Source organism: Camelina sativa, chromosome 2 (assembly GCF_000633955.1).
Source record: "Camelina sativa cultivar DH55 chromosome 2, Cs, whole genome shotgun sequence".
Lineage (NCBI taxonomy): Eukaryota > Viridiplantae > Streptophyta > Magnoliopsida > Brassicales > Brassicaceae > Camelina > Camelina sativa.
Genome location: NC_025686.1, coordinates 20501014 through 20514967, shown reverse-complemented (window position 1 = coordinate 20514967; position 13954 = coordinate 20501014). Strand labels below are relative to the sequence as shown.

Sequence of the window (13954 nt, the reverse complement as noted above, 5' to 3'; positions counted from 1 at the left end):
AGTTGAAGTCGTATTTTTTGTTTGTTTGATCGAAGATTTTTATTAAAAACGGCAAATTCACCTGTTAATGAGATTGGACATTAAAAATTACAAAAAGGCCAAAGAAGCCCAAATCTAAAAATATCTTCAAAATTAGACCCAGACCCAATTTTAAAGTGTTTAGAGAACAATTGATTACCCAAATTATGATACTTAAAATTTAAAAGACATTTTCAATAACGCATGATTATAAGTCATATACATATATATAACACTATTTTTTTTTTTTTTGAACGAAGTATATATTACACTATTAAAAACCAATATTGTACGTCAAATTATGGGTATACAATATGGTAAGCACATTCATGGTATACAACTACTTATAAATTTATTAATTCATTATTTTTATATGTTGTTTTATTATATATTTCACTCGCTAGGTCCTTTCAATTGTATACAACCGGTTTCAAGCAATTATGTACAAAATAATAAAATCTCACAATGTAAAGTGAGTTCGCTCTATTTTATTGTGATTTTGGCATCAGTAGTAAATAGAATGAACCTAAATTATAATAGTAAAGAGATACCATAACATCTTACATATTATTATCCCCTAAAACATAACTAAAATATTCTCCCGCGCTGTAGCGCGGGTCGGGTCCTAGTTTTGAGTTAATTTTTTCTGATTGAGCTGAAGAGAGTCAGTAATTTGATTTTCAGATTCTAAAGTAGCGGTGATAATTTTTGTGTTCATCTATTGAAATTGTTTTTTTTTATGCATTCACTCTTTGGAACTTCCCCTCATTCTTATTCTTTGCATTTTCCTGATAAAGGTTATGTGATTTCAGAAATAGTTGATGACAATTGAACTTGAAGAATCACACGTCAAGGTAAACACTAGTTTTTCCTCTTTAGTTTCCAACTGCGTATAACCAAATGTAAGCTTATGTGATCACATGATTCTGTAGTGGTTATGTTATCCTTCGACAAGCTTATGCTCTAATTAGCTAGTGTGCATCATGTTTGTCTTAAAACTCCTAACTAGGCACAGAGTGACCAGCGATAATATTTACTTGCAGGAACAGCGGGCAGAGTTGTAAGTTTGTAGACGGTAGGTTTTGCTTTTAAAATTGGTCGAAGTTAAAGTCAGTGTAGCGACATAGTAGCTTGAGTAGGTGAATCAGTTTGATTTGAGCTTGTAACTTAGAGCTATACTGACCTTAACTTGTTATTTTGGTTTAATTATGAGAATGATATTCTTAGATGTTTTGTTAGATGTTTACATAGTAGCTACTAAGTAGCTGAATCAGTTTGTGTTTAGGATTTTGGGTATTTGCTTAGTTTGTATTTTCTTCTCTACCCTCTCTAAGTTGAGAATTGAGTTCTGATTTTTAATGACTATGAGAACTTATTTCAAAGATTGATCGGAGGGAAGCAATGAAGCATCTCTATGTTAACATCTTCAAAGGGTTTTGTTCCTTCCTCTTAACACGCTGTTGCTTCTTTTTGTTCATGTTCCTTACGTTTCTTTTCTCGTTTTGCAGGTTTCTTTTGGAAGCTTTGTGGTAAGATGATGGTTTGCTGCAGATAAAAGGCGACGAAATTGGGCTGGTAAAATAGCTGTAACTTGACAGTATCTCTTTGAATTCACTGCTTGTGTATTAGGTTTAATGATGCTTTCATCTCTCTTTAGCCGTTACCAATATTATGGAATTTGGTGATGATGGTGCGTAGATTTTGTATGAAACGACGTCGTTTTGACCAAAAGAAACTATTTCTCTCGTTTCTCAAAACGACGTCGTTTTTTACGTGGAAGCCACGTAAGCAACCGCTAACGGTTGTTTAACACCGTCACGGCTCGTGTATGATTTTACACAATTTCTCGAGTTGATGTAGCAAATTTGAATTTTATCTAAGTTAATGTATGGATTTACTCAGTGTCATAGGTGGGGTATGAATTCAACATACTCCCTTAGTTGGAGTATGAATATACCGATTTTCCCTATATTTTACCATATTTAAGGCCTTGTTTAGTTCATGTTTTGCATCATATAGATGTGATTCCTTAGGTTTTATAGTTATTTATGTCCAAATATGCACTTAGGATGTTTAGAAGCATGCATTGCATACAACGGCGGACCCATGTAGTGGTTAGGCAGGTCAAGTGACCTGGTAAAATGTTGAAATAAAGTTTTTTTGCACATGCAGTACTGAAATTCTTGTAGCAAAGTTGGTTTTATTTAGTAGTTTGACACCCCCAAACCCAGGTTCAATTCTCCTATACTACATAAATAATCTCTTTTTTTGTGTGTTTAAATATTTAACTGTTAATAAAAAAAATTATTGACCTAGGTAAATTTTTTCTCTGGGTCCGCTACTGATTGCATACATTTGTGCATTTGGAGTATTATTAGGTTTTATGGAGCTCTAAGAGGATAATGAAGGACTTGGTGTTATTTCTAGAGCTAAAAAAGATGATTGAAAGTACCAGGAAGGGAAAAGAAGGCACTCGAGCAGGCACACGGTCGAGTACATGGTCGGTTTCATAACGAGTTTCTCAAAAATCCATTCGAATGAAGATCTTCCTTTGCGATTTAGCTTCCGCCTTCTTCATGAGAGTTGTCGGAAATGGAGTTATATTTCCAACGCCGGTGGTCGCAAGTCAATCGGAGCTGTCCTTTAAGAGTTATTCCTGTTTTACTAAACCGATATCATTCCGGATCGAAGACTGGAGTTACTTGACGGACCAACCACTCGACTATGCACTCGACCGAGCATGGTCGAGCACTTGCAGCTGACTCTCTGTTTTGTCCTCTAGCTAACTAGGGCTTCCCCCTCTTTATTATATATATGTACTAGCACTTGTGGCCGCAGTGAGACCCTGTAGACATGTCATAACCTAGTTTTTACTATTTTTAGCTTAGTTTGTTCCTTTTCATCTTTTAGTAATTTTTGCACTTTGTAATCTTCATAATTTTAAATCTGTTGAGTATTTGCTTTCACTTCTTTGTATTAAATTGTTCATCTTTATCTCATCTTTCTAATCATGGTAGTTTCATTAATTTATGGGTTTGTATTCTTCATAATGATTTTTAGATTTGAGTAGTGTGATAGGATCTTAGGGATGGATTAGGCTGGGTAAGAGTTATGGTTGTTTAGATTGGTCAAGCTTGATTGTTTAATATCTCTTCTAGGTTAGATGCACTCTATGCTATTCTTATACTAAGAAGGTAAGGGTAGATTTTAAGCTTCTTAGCATCATACCTATGTCTAAGTTGCTAGATAAAACTAATGCTAGAGATTATCATAAAACATGCTAAGAGATTAGATGTTTAAGTTGATTTTTGACATTGATGATCTGGATCTTTAATGTCTGTTTCTATATGTCTTAGCTAGTGAGAACTAGGTCTAGGAGTATTTAAACTTGATTGTTATTGTCATGAGAATGGATTAGCAAGTATTGGAAGATCATTGTCTAGAGATAGCTCATTGTTGATTGAGGTTTGTTGATCAGTTTAGGTGATTATAGCTTGAGTCCAGCCCATGAATCCATCTCTAGGACCTACTTTGTTTATTGATTTCTCTATTTTAATATTGTTATCCGCTTCCTGTTTGATTCACTTGCATTTGATTCTGTTTTGATTGTTGATTTTGTTTATGTTCTTCTGTTATGCATCACTCGGCCAAGTGCTCGACCATGCACTCAACCGAGTGCTAGGTCGAGCTCCAGTTTACTTTCTTTTTTATGCATTATTATGTTCTTGTTTTCTTCTGCTTATTAGTCAATTCTGCTTAATACTGTTTATTGCATGTTCTACAATTTATTTCATCATTAGTACTGTCTTAAGTTGCTTTAATCTTCTACATTTACATTTTTGTCATTAGGTTGTTAGAAACAAATCAACTTGATATTTGGCTTAACTTGGATGCATTGATCACATCTTAATTGCTTACATATCACACTCTTTATGGATTGACATCCTTTATGCTACAACATCATAAGGGTATTGAAACACCTTGTATCTCATCACTCATCATCTCTGCTTATGTATCTGTTTGCATGTTCTCATACATTCATTGCATAAGTAGACCTTACAAAAGTTCATGTTTCAATTGGCGTCGTTGCCATTAGGGTGTTTATATGTTCCAGTCGAGATTTCAATGTTTCAAGATTAAGTTATGTTACATTTTATTCTGTTACTCACCTCTTTGTTTTTCTGGTGTTCTGTTTTGATTCTCAGGTACCACTCGCAAAGGCACTCGACCAAGTACCTCAAAGCAAACGGTCGAGTGCGTGTTCGAGCACCTGGTCGAGCACTTGTTCAGAGTCTCAACAACACAGAAGAAGAGGTGGCAATGGAACTCCCACAGGATCAGAATGAATCTCAAAGGAGAAGGAAGATTGGTGATAGTGATGCTCCCACTACTCATACTCAGAGATATGGGATAGTGCCTCCTCCTATCCACAACACAAGCTTCAAAATCAAGAGTAGACCTTGATAAAAGCCTAGTATCAATTTGGCGCCGTTGCCAATTGGCATCTGTTTTGCTACATTTAAGATTTCAAGATGTTCAAGATTAAGTTATATTGTTACTCTCTACTTTGCTCAATGAGAACAAAGGGGACCTCATCACCCCTCCATGACCTCTCATAGCATTAAAGTATGTCAAGTCAAGCTTAGAGACTTTAAACAAGCTCACTAGGGAGGAACTCCCTAAGGTATCCTTTTATATATTGGTTTAAGTTTTTATTATTTTGATTATGTTTTCTATAGTGTTTTGGTGGTCAGGGAAGCAAGAGGGACTAATCATAGGAAGAAAGGAAGGATCATGACCTAACTCGACCATGCACTCGACCGAGCCCCAGTCTGGGTTTCAGATCGAGTCCTCCCCTTCTCCATCATAAGCTCCAAATGACGCTGAGAATGTCACTAGCTGCACCTATGACAACATGAGTAGTGTTGTTGACAACTTCTTCCAGCAGCCTTGAGGTACCACTTTCACCTAATCATTGTCTATACCATTGCATTCAATGTTTTAATCTTTTTTCTAGATTCTTAAATCTTCTTTCAAATTTCTCTTACACAAGGGACTGTGTAATTTAAGATTGGGGGAGGGTTTGAGATGACATTTGATGTTGTTTTCTGTTTTCTTATTTCAAATTTTAGCATAATCATACTAGAAACTGCATTGCATCTAAGGCATAGAAAAACCATCAAAAATTTGAAAAAGTTTCAAAAAAATCTTTACAAAAATAGATTGTTCATGTAGTTTCATTGCATTCTAGGATTGTGTTTAGTATATTGCATATAGGACTGTTCATATGCATTGGGGAACAATGATTAAATCTACCATGTTAGAAGTAGATTCTTAGGATTTAACCCACAGCCCTCATTTATAGTTCATTGTTGCTAGTTCAGTCGTTGGAAAAAAATGAAGAAACTATGTTAAAAGCATTGTGTCATTTGAAAGCATCTCCTTCTTGTGTGAAACTTGCTTGAACATTTTTTGCATCTCTATAATATTGGACTTTAATCTAATCATTATATATCTTGCTTATGGACTATGAATGCTAGCTCATGGAACTTTGAATTGGGTTAACACTCTCTTTCTACCACTCCATTCAGTTAACCCAATCTCTTGTCATACCTTTAAACCCCAGCCTTTTCTTTCAAGCCTTGTATTGATTTTTTGAGTGAGGCCTCTTTGTTGATAATGCTATAGGTTGTGAAATCTTGAGAGTATTTGATGTGTCTGCATTTTATAGGGTTTTAACTATAGTTTTTACACTTGTTTTGAGTCTTTTGTTAGGTCCAAGTGTGCTTTTAGAGTCTTTTTAGTCTTTTGTGAGTCTGTACAGGTTCTAGGCTACTTTGGAAGGAAACTGAGTGTTTTGGGGATGAAAACAAGTATCTGAAGCCAATTTGGTGAAGACTGATCGAAATAGCAAGCAGATGGAGCAAACAGAGAAAAGCATCCAAGATCGGCTGATCCGCATTCGGGATCGACCAGTCCCCGTACGCGACTCAAGTTTTCTTTTTTCATTTTAACCCGAATTTTAGAGTTTTATTTTGATATTTAAGTTAGAGGCTCGGCCTTCAGAGACATAAGCTTTATTTTTCTGAGACTATTTTGTATTGAGAGCAAAGGGAGAAGATCTCTAATCCTTCTTGACACTTTGGAGAAGATTTCTAAACCCTATTTTCTGTTCTTTTGCAATTCAATTATGTTTTTTTCATCTTTGATTTGCTGTTCTTTGATTTCCCTGTCTGAGTAGTTTATCTATTGGGTTTCGGGTTTCAAAGGGGAATTATGATTTTCTAAACATAAGTTGTTATATTTGGGATTGATCGTATTGTTCTTCATCTATAGTTGTTCTTAATGCTTAAGCTAGATTGATCACCTAGTTTATGATCATAGGTTTAATTCATCGGGCACCAAAAGTGTTGTTGAGTTGCTGGAAAAGAACTTAGGTGAGCAAGGTGGACTTTAGCCAACGAAAGTTGAAGTTGAGGCACCTTGTGAACAGATCAAACTTGAACCTTTATTGCTTGCTTGGTTTGCTAGGTCCAAACGACGGTTTAGGGTTGAGTGAATTCATTGCATAGATAGTTAACGCTGCGAAAGTAGGTTAGCTTTACAACCGTGATTTGAGTTCTAGAACGGTGTCTAATGCATCCCATCTAACCACCTTAGTTCGAAATTATATCCCCATAGATTCCCTGCGCCCAATATTTTCTTTTTGATTTAAAGCAACTTATTTACTTTCCGTTTTTGATTAGTTACTTTATTCACAAACTTTCTCTTTTGTCCTAGCTATATTTAGTCTACATAATTTCATAGTGTAATTGTTTGGTTCCTGTGGATTCGATCCTGAAGTGTTACAACGATACCACTAGATCGTGGTGGAGTACACATTGGATTTTAATTGACATGTTGATCAATTTGGCGCCGTTGCTGGGGAACAAACGTTGCCCTTGAGATTCTAGATTTAAATTTAGTCTAAGATTTATTTTATTTTTATTACTTATTAGTTCTTATGTTCTTTCTCTTGTGTTTCAGGTGCATGCAAACAAGAAGCCACAAGCCTACTGATTTGCGTAATCTGTGAAACGAAGAGTTAGCCCTACTTGAACGAGAAAACAGAAAATCAAAAGCTTAAGCTGACAAGATGGAGGATGGACAGAATCCAGATGGTCGTCAGCCTAACCCTCAAGAGGTTATTATTCCGCCTCCTCCTCCTGCACCACAAAGACAAGCTCCACAAGAGCAGAATGCGGCTGTACTGAACCCACCAGCAAGGGGAGCTACTTTGAGAGAAGAAGATGCTCACAACAGGCTATTTTCGAATCGGTCTGCGATTCAACCTCCTGCTCCTGCGAGACAGGATTATGAGATCAAGCATAGCCTGATCAATTTGGTCCAGAATCGTGTTTTTAATGGATTAGCCTCAAAGAGCCCTCTGGACCACATTGAAGCTTTTGAGAGATTGGCTAGTACGACAAGGTCTAATGGAGTTCCATATGATTACCTCATGTTGACTTTGTTCCAATTCTCTTTAGGAGATAAGGCTTTGAGATGGCTAAATCTCTTGGACCGAGGATCACTTACCACTTGGGCACAGTGTAGAGCACAGTTTCTAAACCACTTCTACACTAAGTCTCGATCAGCTATGTTACGGAGCAAGATCACTACCTTCTCACAAGGTGGTACAGAGTCTTTTTGTGAAGCGTGGGAGAGATTCAAGGAGTATATGAGGGACTGTCCTCATCATGGATTTTCACAAGAGAATCTTATGAACATCTTCTATGGAGGAATTGACCAGAAGTACCAGATGGCACTCGATACTGCCAGCAGAGGATATTTTTCTACTAACACTGCCGCTGAAGCAAACCTCTTGATCGAAAATCTTGCAGCGAGTAACAGCAATCATAGCCATGAGTATGATCGTTTTGTGCGTGTTGTTAGCTCCGTGAATACATATGATATTAAGAGTCTCACTACCAAGGTTGACCTTCTTTTGAAGAGAGATCAGCAAGCTGTCAACATGTGCGACGGGCAGACAGGTGCGTATCAGCAAGTTGGAGTAAATTCAGGTTTTGAGGGGACAGAGGAGCTCAACTATGTAGGAGGACAAGGGAACTATCAGAATCATGGATTTAATCAGAATTATAGAAATCATCCTAATCTCTCTTACAGAAGCACCAACGTAGAGAACCCTCAGGATCAGTTGTATCCTCCACATAATCAACAAGGTAACTTCCCGCAAGGATTTCAGAACAAAGGTGCTGGATTTAATAGCTCAAATGTCCAAGGATACCACGCTCCATCTGCAGCTCCACAAGATAACAAACTCGAATTGATGATGCAAGCACTTCTGGAGGGCCATAAGAAAAGTTCTGCTGAGATTAATGTCAAGATTGATAGCATGTACAATGATTTGAATGGGAAATTTGAGAGGTTGACTTCACGTGTTGATTCCATTGATAAGAGAGTATCTGCTATTTCTTCTAGCTCTAAGAATAAAGAGTCATGCAATGCTATCACACTCCATGGTGGGATCGAAGATGGGCAGAGTTGTGCTGTGATCAACTCATGTTTGGCTTCCGCAGAGACAGATCGATCAGTTCCGAGCCTAGATCGGTCCGTCCCATCTATCCTGATAATTCGAGTCTGCTCCCTAAAGAAATTGGATCGACTGATCCCCCTTATAGATCGGTCGATCCCGTCGTTGTTGTAGAGTCTGTCTCAGAAAATTCCAGACTGACTGCTACTTCTGTTGAACGACCGCTCCATGTTGCAAGAATGGGGATTTCCGACTCGTCTGCTCCTAATATGAATACCAAGGAATCAAGTCTTGTGGAACCAAAGCCCTATAGGCCACAAATTCCTTTTCCAAGAAGACATGAGAAGAAACCTCTGGATGAAAAGAAGTATGGTCGGTACAAAGAAGCTATAAGTGAGTTCATCGCTGACATTCCCTTTACAGAGGCAGTAAAGCATATCTCTTTGTTTAAGAAGGTTTACAATGATGTTGTGATTGAAGAAAAAGATTTGGTGGAGGTTAAGGTGTTCTTGGCTTGAGAGAAGAACATTCATGCTCCAGCTTTGAAAAGACTACCTAAGTTAGAAGATCCAGAAAGATTTGTTGTTCCATGCTCCATCCTAGGAGTAAACTTTGAGGATTCCCTTTGTGACACTGGATCTAGTGTGAACGTGATGTCTAAGGCTATTGCAGAGAGGTTGGGGATTGATGATATGAAGGCTTCTAAGGTCAGTCTCACGTTTGCAAATACTGTCACCACGACTCCACAAGGCTTCATTAACAATTTAGATGTTCGAGTTGGGAATTGCTTGGTTGCTACAGATTTTCATGTTGTAGAAATGAGTGAGGGATCTGTTATGCCTTTGATTCTTGGGAGACCTTTCCTAGCAACAGTAGAAGCAGTTGTTGACTTGCCTAATAAGAGGATCACTTTCTCTAACATTTATGATAAATTCTTCTACAACGCAATCACTGCAAATGAAGCTATACGACATGGCTCTTGTCTAGTTGTAGAACATGAGAAGAAGGTGGATGTCATGATAATGGGAGAGAGTGCTGATAAGAATGAGGTCAACGAAGTCCTGGATGGAGACACTCATTCATCTAAGAAGAGTTCTAAGAATGTTAAGAATAGAGACAAGCCGAAGATAGAGAGAGTAATACCAGATCTTCACATAACCTTGGTACCCCAGAAATATGTTAGAGACACCATTGAGTACAAGGTGAAGTGCAAAGGAATATCTCGGCCTTTCTCTAAAGTTAAAGCCATCCTTACTCCAGAGTTTAAAGAAAAAGGTGAAGAAGCAATGGATGATATGCTGAAAACGATTCTGGAGCTTAAGCTGACGAATTGGAGAGCTTGTTCTGATATGAGTTCTCATCCTCCCATCACTTGACACCTGAAACCACGGTCAAGCTATGGACCTTAAACAAGCGCTTATGGGAGGCAACCCATGGGGTTTGTGCTGGCTTACCCTTTTCTTTTTATTTGCCTTAGGATTTTTGGTTTTGTTTTTAGGATTTGTTACGGTGAAATCACATCCGGTGTTAAGTGTTTTCAGGAACAGGTACAAAACGCAGAAGATGCGAAATTTTTTGTTCCAGGAGCTTAGGATCGGTCAGTCCTCCTTACAGATCGGTCGATCCCATTCTCAGACTGATCGGTCCCCACCCTTGCCAACACCAAATGCGAGATCACCGGTTTTTCATTCTTTTCCTTTCTTTTTCTTTTTCAATTTTCTTATTATCTTTGTCGGAGGTTCCTTTTTTTTGGCTTTGCTTTCACACCGGGACGGTGTGAAGTAAGTCTGGGGGAGGGATGTCTCCAAGTTACTAATGTCGTTTTCTTTGGTTGTTTCCTTTTGATTTTTTGAGTCTTTGAGTCATTTTTTTTTATCGAGTCTAAAAAAAACAAAAAAAATTGGGAAACTATGACCATTTCTAGGAATCTTTTGCTTTGAACTAACACTGTTATGATTGCTTTAGTACTTTTGATTTTTGAATGAAGCTTGGAATGAACATGAGCAGGCTCAACACGCCCCAAAAGACACTCGCCGAGGAGAACAATAAGTTGAACCAGAAGTTGTCTCTAGCTTTGACAAGACTTAACCGGATTTAAATTCTTACCTTGGGGCTTGGTATACATCGGACAAGACTCCTCCCTTAAGCCTCAGGAGACATGCATCTCCTCACAAAGTATGCTTCCCCTCTCTCTTCCCTTCAGTACTCAGTAAAAAAAAAGAAAAAAAAAAGGGAATAAAAAGATATAGGTAATAAAAGAAGTGAGCCAAGAGGTGTGCGTAAACCCGTGCATCTTTCGGAATTCATGGAAACCTGTTCCAAAAGGAAAAGAGCAAAGGATTGATAAAAAAAAAAAATGTTACCCTAGAAAATTAGGGAGAAATCAATCCTTTGGAAGTGAAAAAAGAGAGAGGAAAGGGAGCATATGAAGGAGGTCTTGGGCGATAAGAGGTTGAAGGAGTCAATTAAGTTCAATGATTGATACTCCCATGGTAAGACCGCACCCTTTTACTAATTTGATGTAGAGAGACAACAATGGGGAGACTAAAAGTTCTTTAAGGTTGTGGAGTTCAGAGTAGGGAGTGTTGATCCTAATTATGGGCAGAGTAAAAAAATTAGTTCTTAATTTGATGTGATGAAGAGTGCTAAGAAGAGGTTCCCAATACTATGTGAGTTTCCACTTTCAAACCTTTTCTCTGTTCTTGAGTATTTGTCTGTTCTTGCTTGAGGACAAGCAAAGATTCAAGTATGGGGGAATTGATGTGTCTGCATTTTATAGGGTTTTAACAATAGTTTTTACACTTGTTTTGAGTCTTTTGTTAGGTCCAAGTGTGCTTTTAGAGTCCTTTTAGTCTTTTGTGAGTCTGTACAGGTTCTAGGCTACTTTGGAAGGAAACTGAGTGTTTTGGGGATGAAAACAAGCATCTGAAGCCAATTTGGTGAAGACTGATCGAAATAGCAAGCAGATGGAGCAAACAGAGAAAAGCATCCAAGATCGGCTGATCCGCATTTGGGATCGACCAGTCCTCGTACCCGACTCAAGTTTTCCTTTTTCATTTTAACCCGACTTTTAGGGTTTTATTTTGATATTTAAGTTAGAGGCTCGGCCTTCAGAGACATAAGCTTTATTTTTCTGAGACTATTTTTTATTGAGAGCAAAGGGAGAAGATCTCTAATCCTTCTTGACACTTTGGAGAAGATTTCTAAACCCTATTTTCTGTTCTTTTGCAATGCAATTATGTTTTCTTCATCTTTTATTTGCTGTTCTTTGATTTCCCTGTCTGAGTAGTTTATCTATTGGGTTTCGGGTTTCAAAGGGGAATTATGATTTTCTAAACATAGGTTGTTAGATTTGGGATTGATCTTATTGTTCTTCATCTATAGTTGTTCTTAATGCTTAAGCTAGATTGATCACCTAGTTTATGATCATAGGTTTAATTCATCGGGCACCAAAAGTGTTGTTGAGTTGCTGGAAAAGAACTTAGGTGAGCAAGGTGGACCTTAGCCAACGAAAGTTGAAGTTGAGGCACCTTGTGAACAGATCAAACTTGAACCTTTATTGCTTGCTTGGTTTGCTAGGTCCAAACGACGGTTTAGGGTTTACTGAATTCCTTGCATAGATAGTTAACGCTGCGAAAGTAGGTTAGCTTTACAACCGTGATTTGAGTTCTAGAACGGTGTCTAATGCATCCCATCTAACCACTTTAGTTCGAAATTATATCCCCATAGATTCCTTGCGCCCAATATTTCCTTTTTGATTTAAAGCAACTTATTTACTTTCCGGTTTTGATTAGTTACTTTATTCACAAACTTTCTCTTTTGTCCTAGCTATATTTAGTCTACATAATTTCATAGTGTAATTGTTTGGTCCCTGTGGATTCGATCCTGAAGTGTTACAACGATACCACTAGATCGTGGTGGAGTACACATTGGATTTTAATTGACCTGTTGATCAGTATTGAGAATGACAAAGAACTGGCTCTTGCTTTAGCTAGGTTTGAAATCATTAGAACTAGCTAATAGGACTGGTTTTGAAAGAAATAGGAGGTTAGAATGTTGATTTGGGTTCAGGTTTGGGAACAAGAGAGAATAAGAAGGGAAATAAAGGTTTACTTGGTCAAAAGAAAAGAAAATAAAGGTCTCTAAGGTTAAGTTTTGTTATAAGCTCTAAGTCTCAAAGAAAAGGGAGATAAAGTCTTGTTATGGTCTCCTAGAATCAAAAAAGAAAAGAGTAAAGAAAAGTCAAATAAGATTGGGAGTATAGCAAAGAAAGAATAAGAAAGAAAGGGAGCTAGTGTTTAAAATAAAGAGTAGCCATAGAGATTTATAAAAAGATAAGACCAAAAATTGCAAAGGGGGTTTAAGGGATCAAAGTCTGAGTTTTTGGGTTGAAAAGAAAGAAAAGAAGGATGAGAAAAGGGTAGAAAAGCTTCTAGGTGGGTAGAACATCAAGAGCTAAGCTTTGTATGTCTAAATTGTTCTCAGTCTTAGATTGGTTTCACTATTGTCTAGTATTCCTTCTTGTTTGAGAGTTAACCACCCTAAAATCACCATTATCAGCCTACCTTCAAAAGCCGTACCCTTCAACCAATTGAGCTTGATTCATATTCCATTTGCAAGATTACACCAAACACTTAAATGAATGTGAAAGAGATGTTCAATGGGATTGCAAGTCTTTACGAATAGATAGGAGCTGAACTAGAATGGTGCATTGGAATAAGCTTAGAAAAATATTTGTAAAAACTTTGACTGATTCTTTGCACCATTGAATTGCATTTGAGGACTGGGGTTTGAATCCTTTGTTGTTGCTCTTTGGTTATGAGTTCCAATTTTCAAACCTCACTTCCTTCTCTTTGTCTTGTTTGTTTGCTTGAGGGCAAGCAAAGACTAAGTTTGGGGATGTTGATAGCTCTATATTTTACCAAGTTTTAGTATGCATTTATATCCTGTTTTGCATTGTTTAGAGTTAGTTTTAGCACATTTATGTCTCTTATTCTCAGTTTATGCATTAGGATAGAATTTGCATAGCATTTGCATATATTTGTGTGTATAAACAGGTGAATTAGGTACTTTGGAAACACCAAGGAGGAGTAGTGATCACAAGGAGACATCTAGCAAGGGAATAAGGCTCAAAAGAGGAGGAAAGCAATCACTCAACCATGGATTCGATCACACATTCGACCGTTTGCCGAAGAACACTTGGTCGGATTCAAGACAAGCCCCTCAAAGATCAACTAGAATAAAGATGTTCCGTTGACATTCAGCTTCAGCCTTTTTCATCAACGTTGTAGGCAATCGAGCTAGCTTTCCAATTCAGGTGATCTCAGGCCGATCGGAATTGTGGTGCAAGATTTATCACTGTTTTACTGAACGGATATCATACTAGATCAAAGACTGGAGCTACTT

At 37.6% G+C, this 13954-nt stretch overlaps 1 protein-coding gene across 1 annotated transcript; it reads left to right on the top strand.

Annotated features, from left to right (window-relative positions):
• Nucleotides 7154-9924, top strand: LOC104754767. Its single transcript, XM_010477037.1, has 3 exons — nt 7154-8625; nt 8697-9003; nt 9073-9924. The coding sequence occupies exons 1-3, from the start codon at nt 7154-7156 to the stop codon at nt 9922-9924; spliced, it is 2631 nt and encodes an 876-aa protein (XP_010475339.1).

What these genes read in the sequence shown, in the direction of transcription:
- LOC104754767 (XM_010477037.1), top strand. Translation starts at nt 7,154, where the DNA reads ATGGAGGATGGACAGAATCCAGATGGTCGTCAGCCTAACCCTCAAGAG. An exon ending in TCAGTTCCGAGCCTAGATCG is followed by an intron (nt 8,626 to 8,696) that starts GTCCGTCCCATC and finishes TCCCCCTTATAG; the next exon opens with ATCGGTCGATCCCGTCGTTG. An exon ending in ATATCTCTTTGTTTAAGAAG is followed by an intron (nt 9,004 to 9,072) that starts GTTTACAATGAT and finishes GCTTGAGAGAAG; the next exon opens with AACATTCATGCTCCAGCTTT.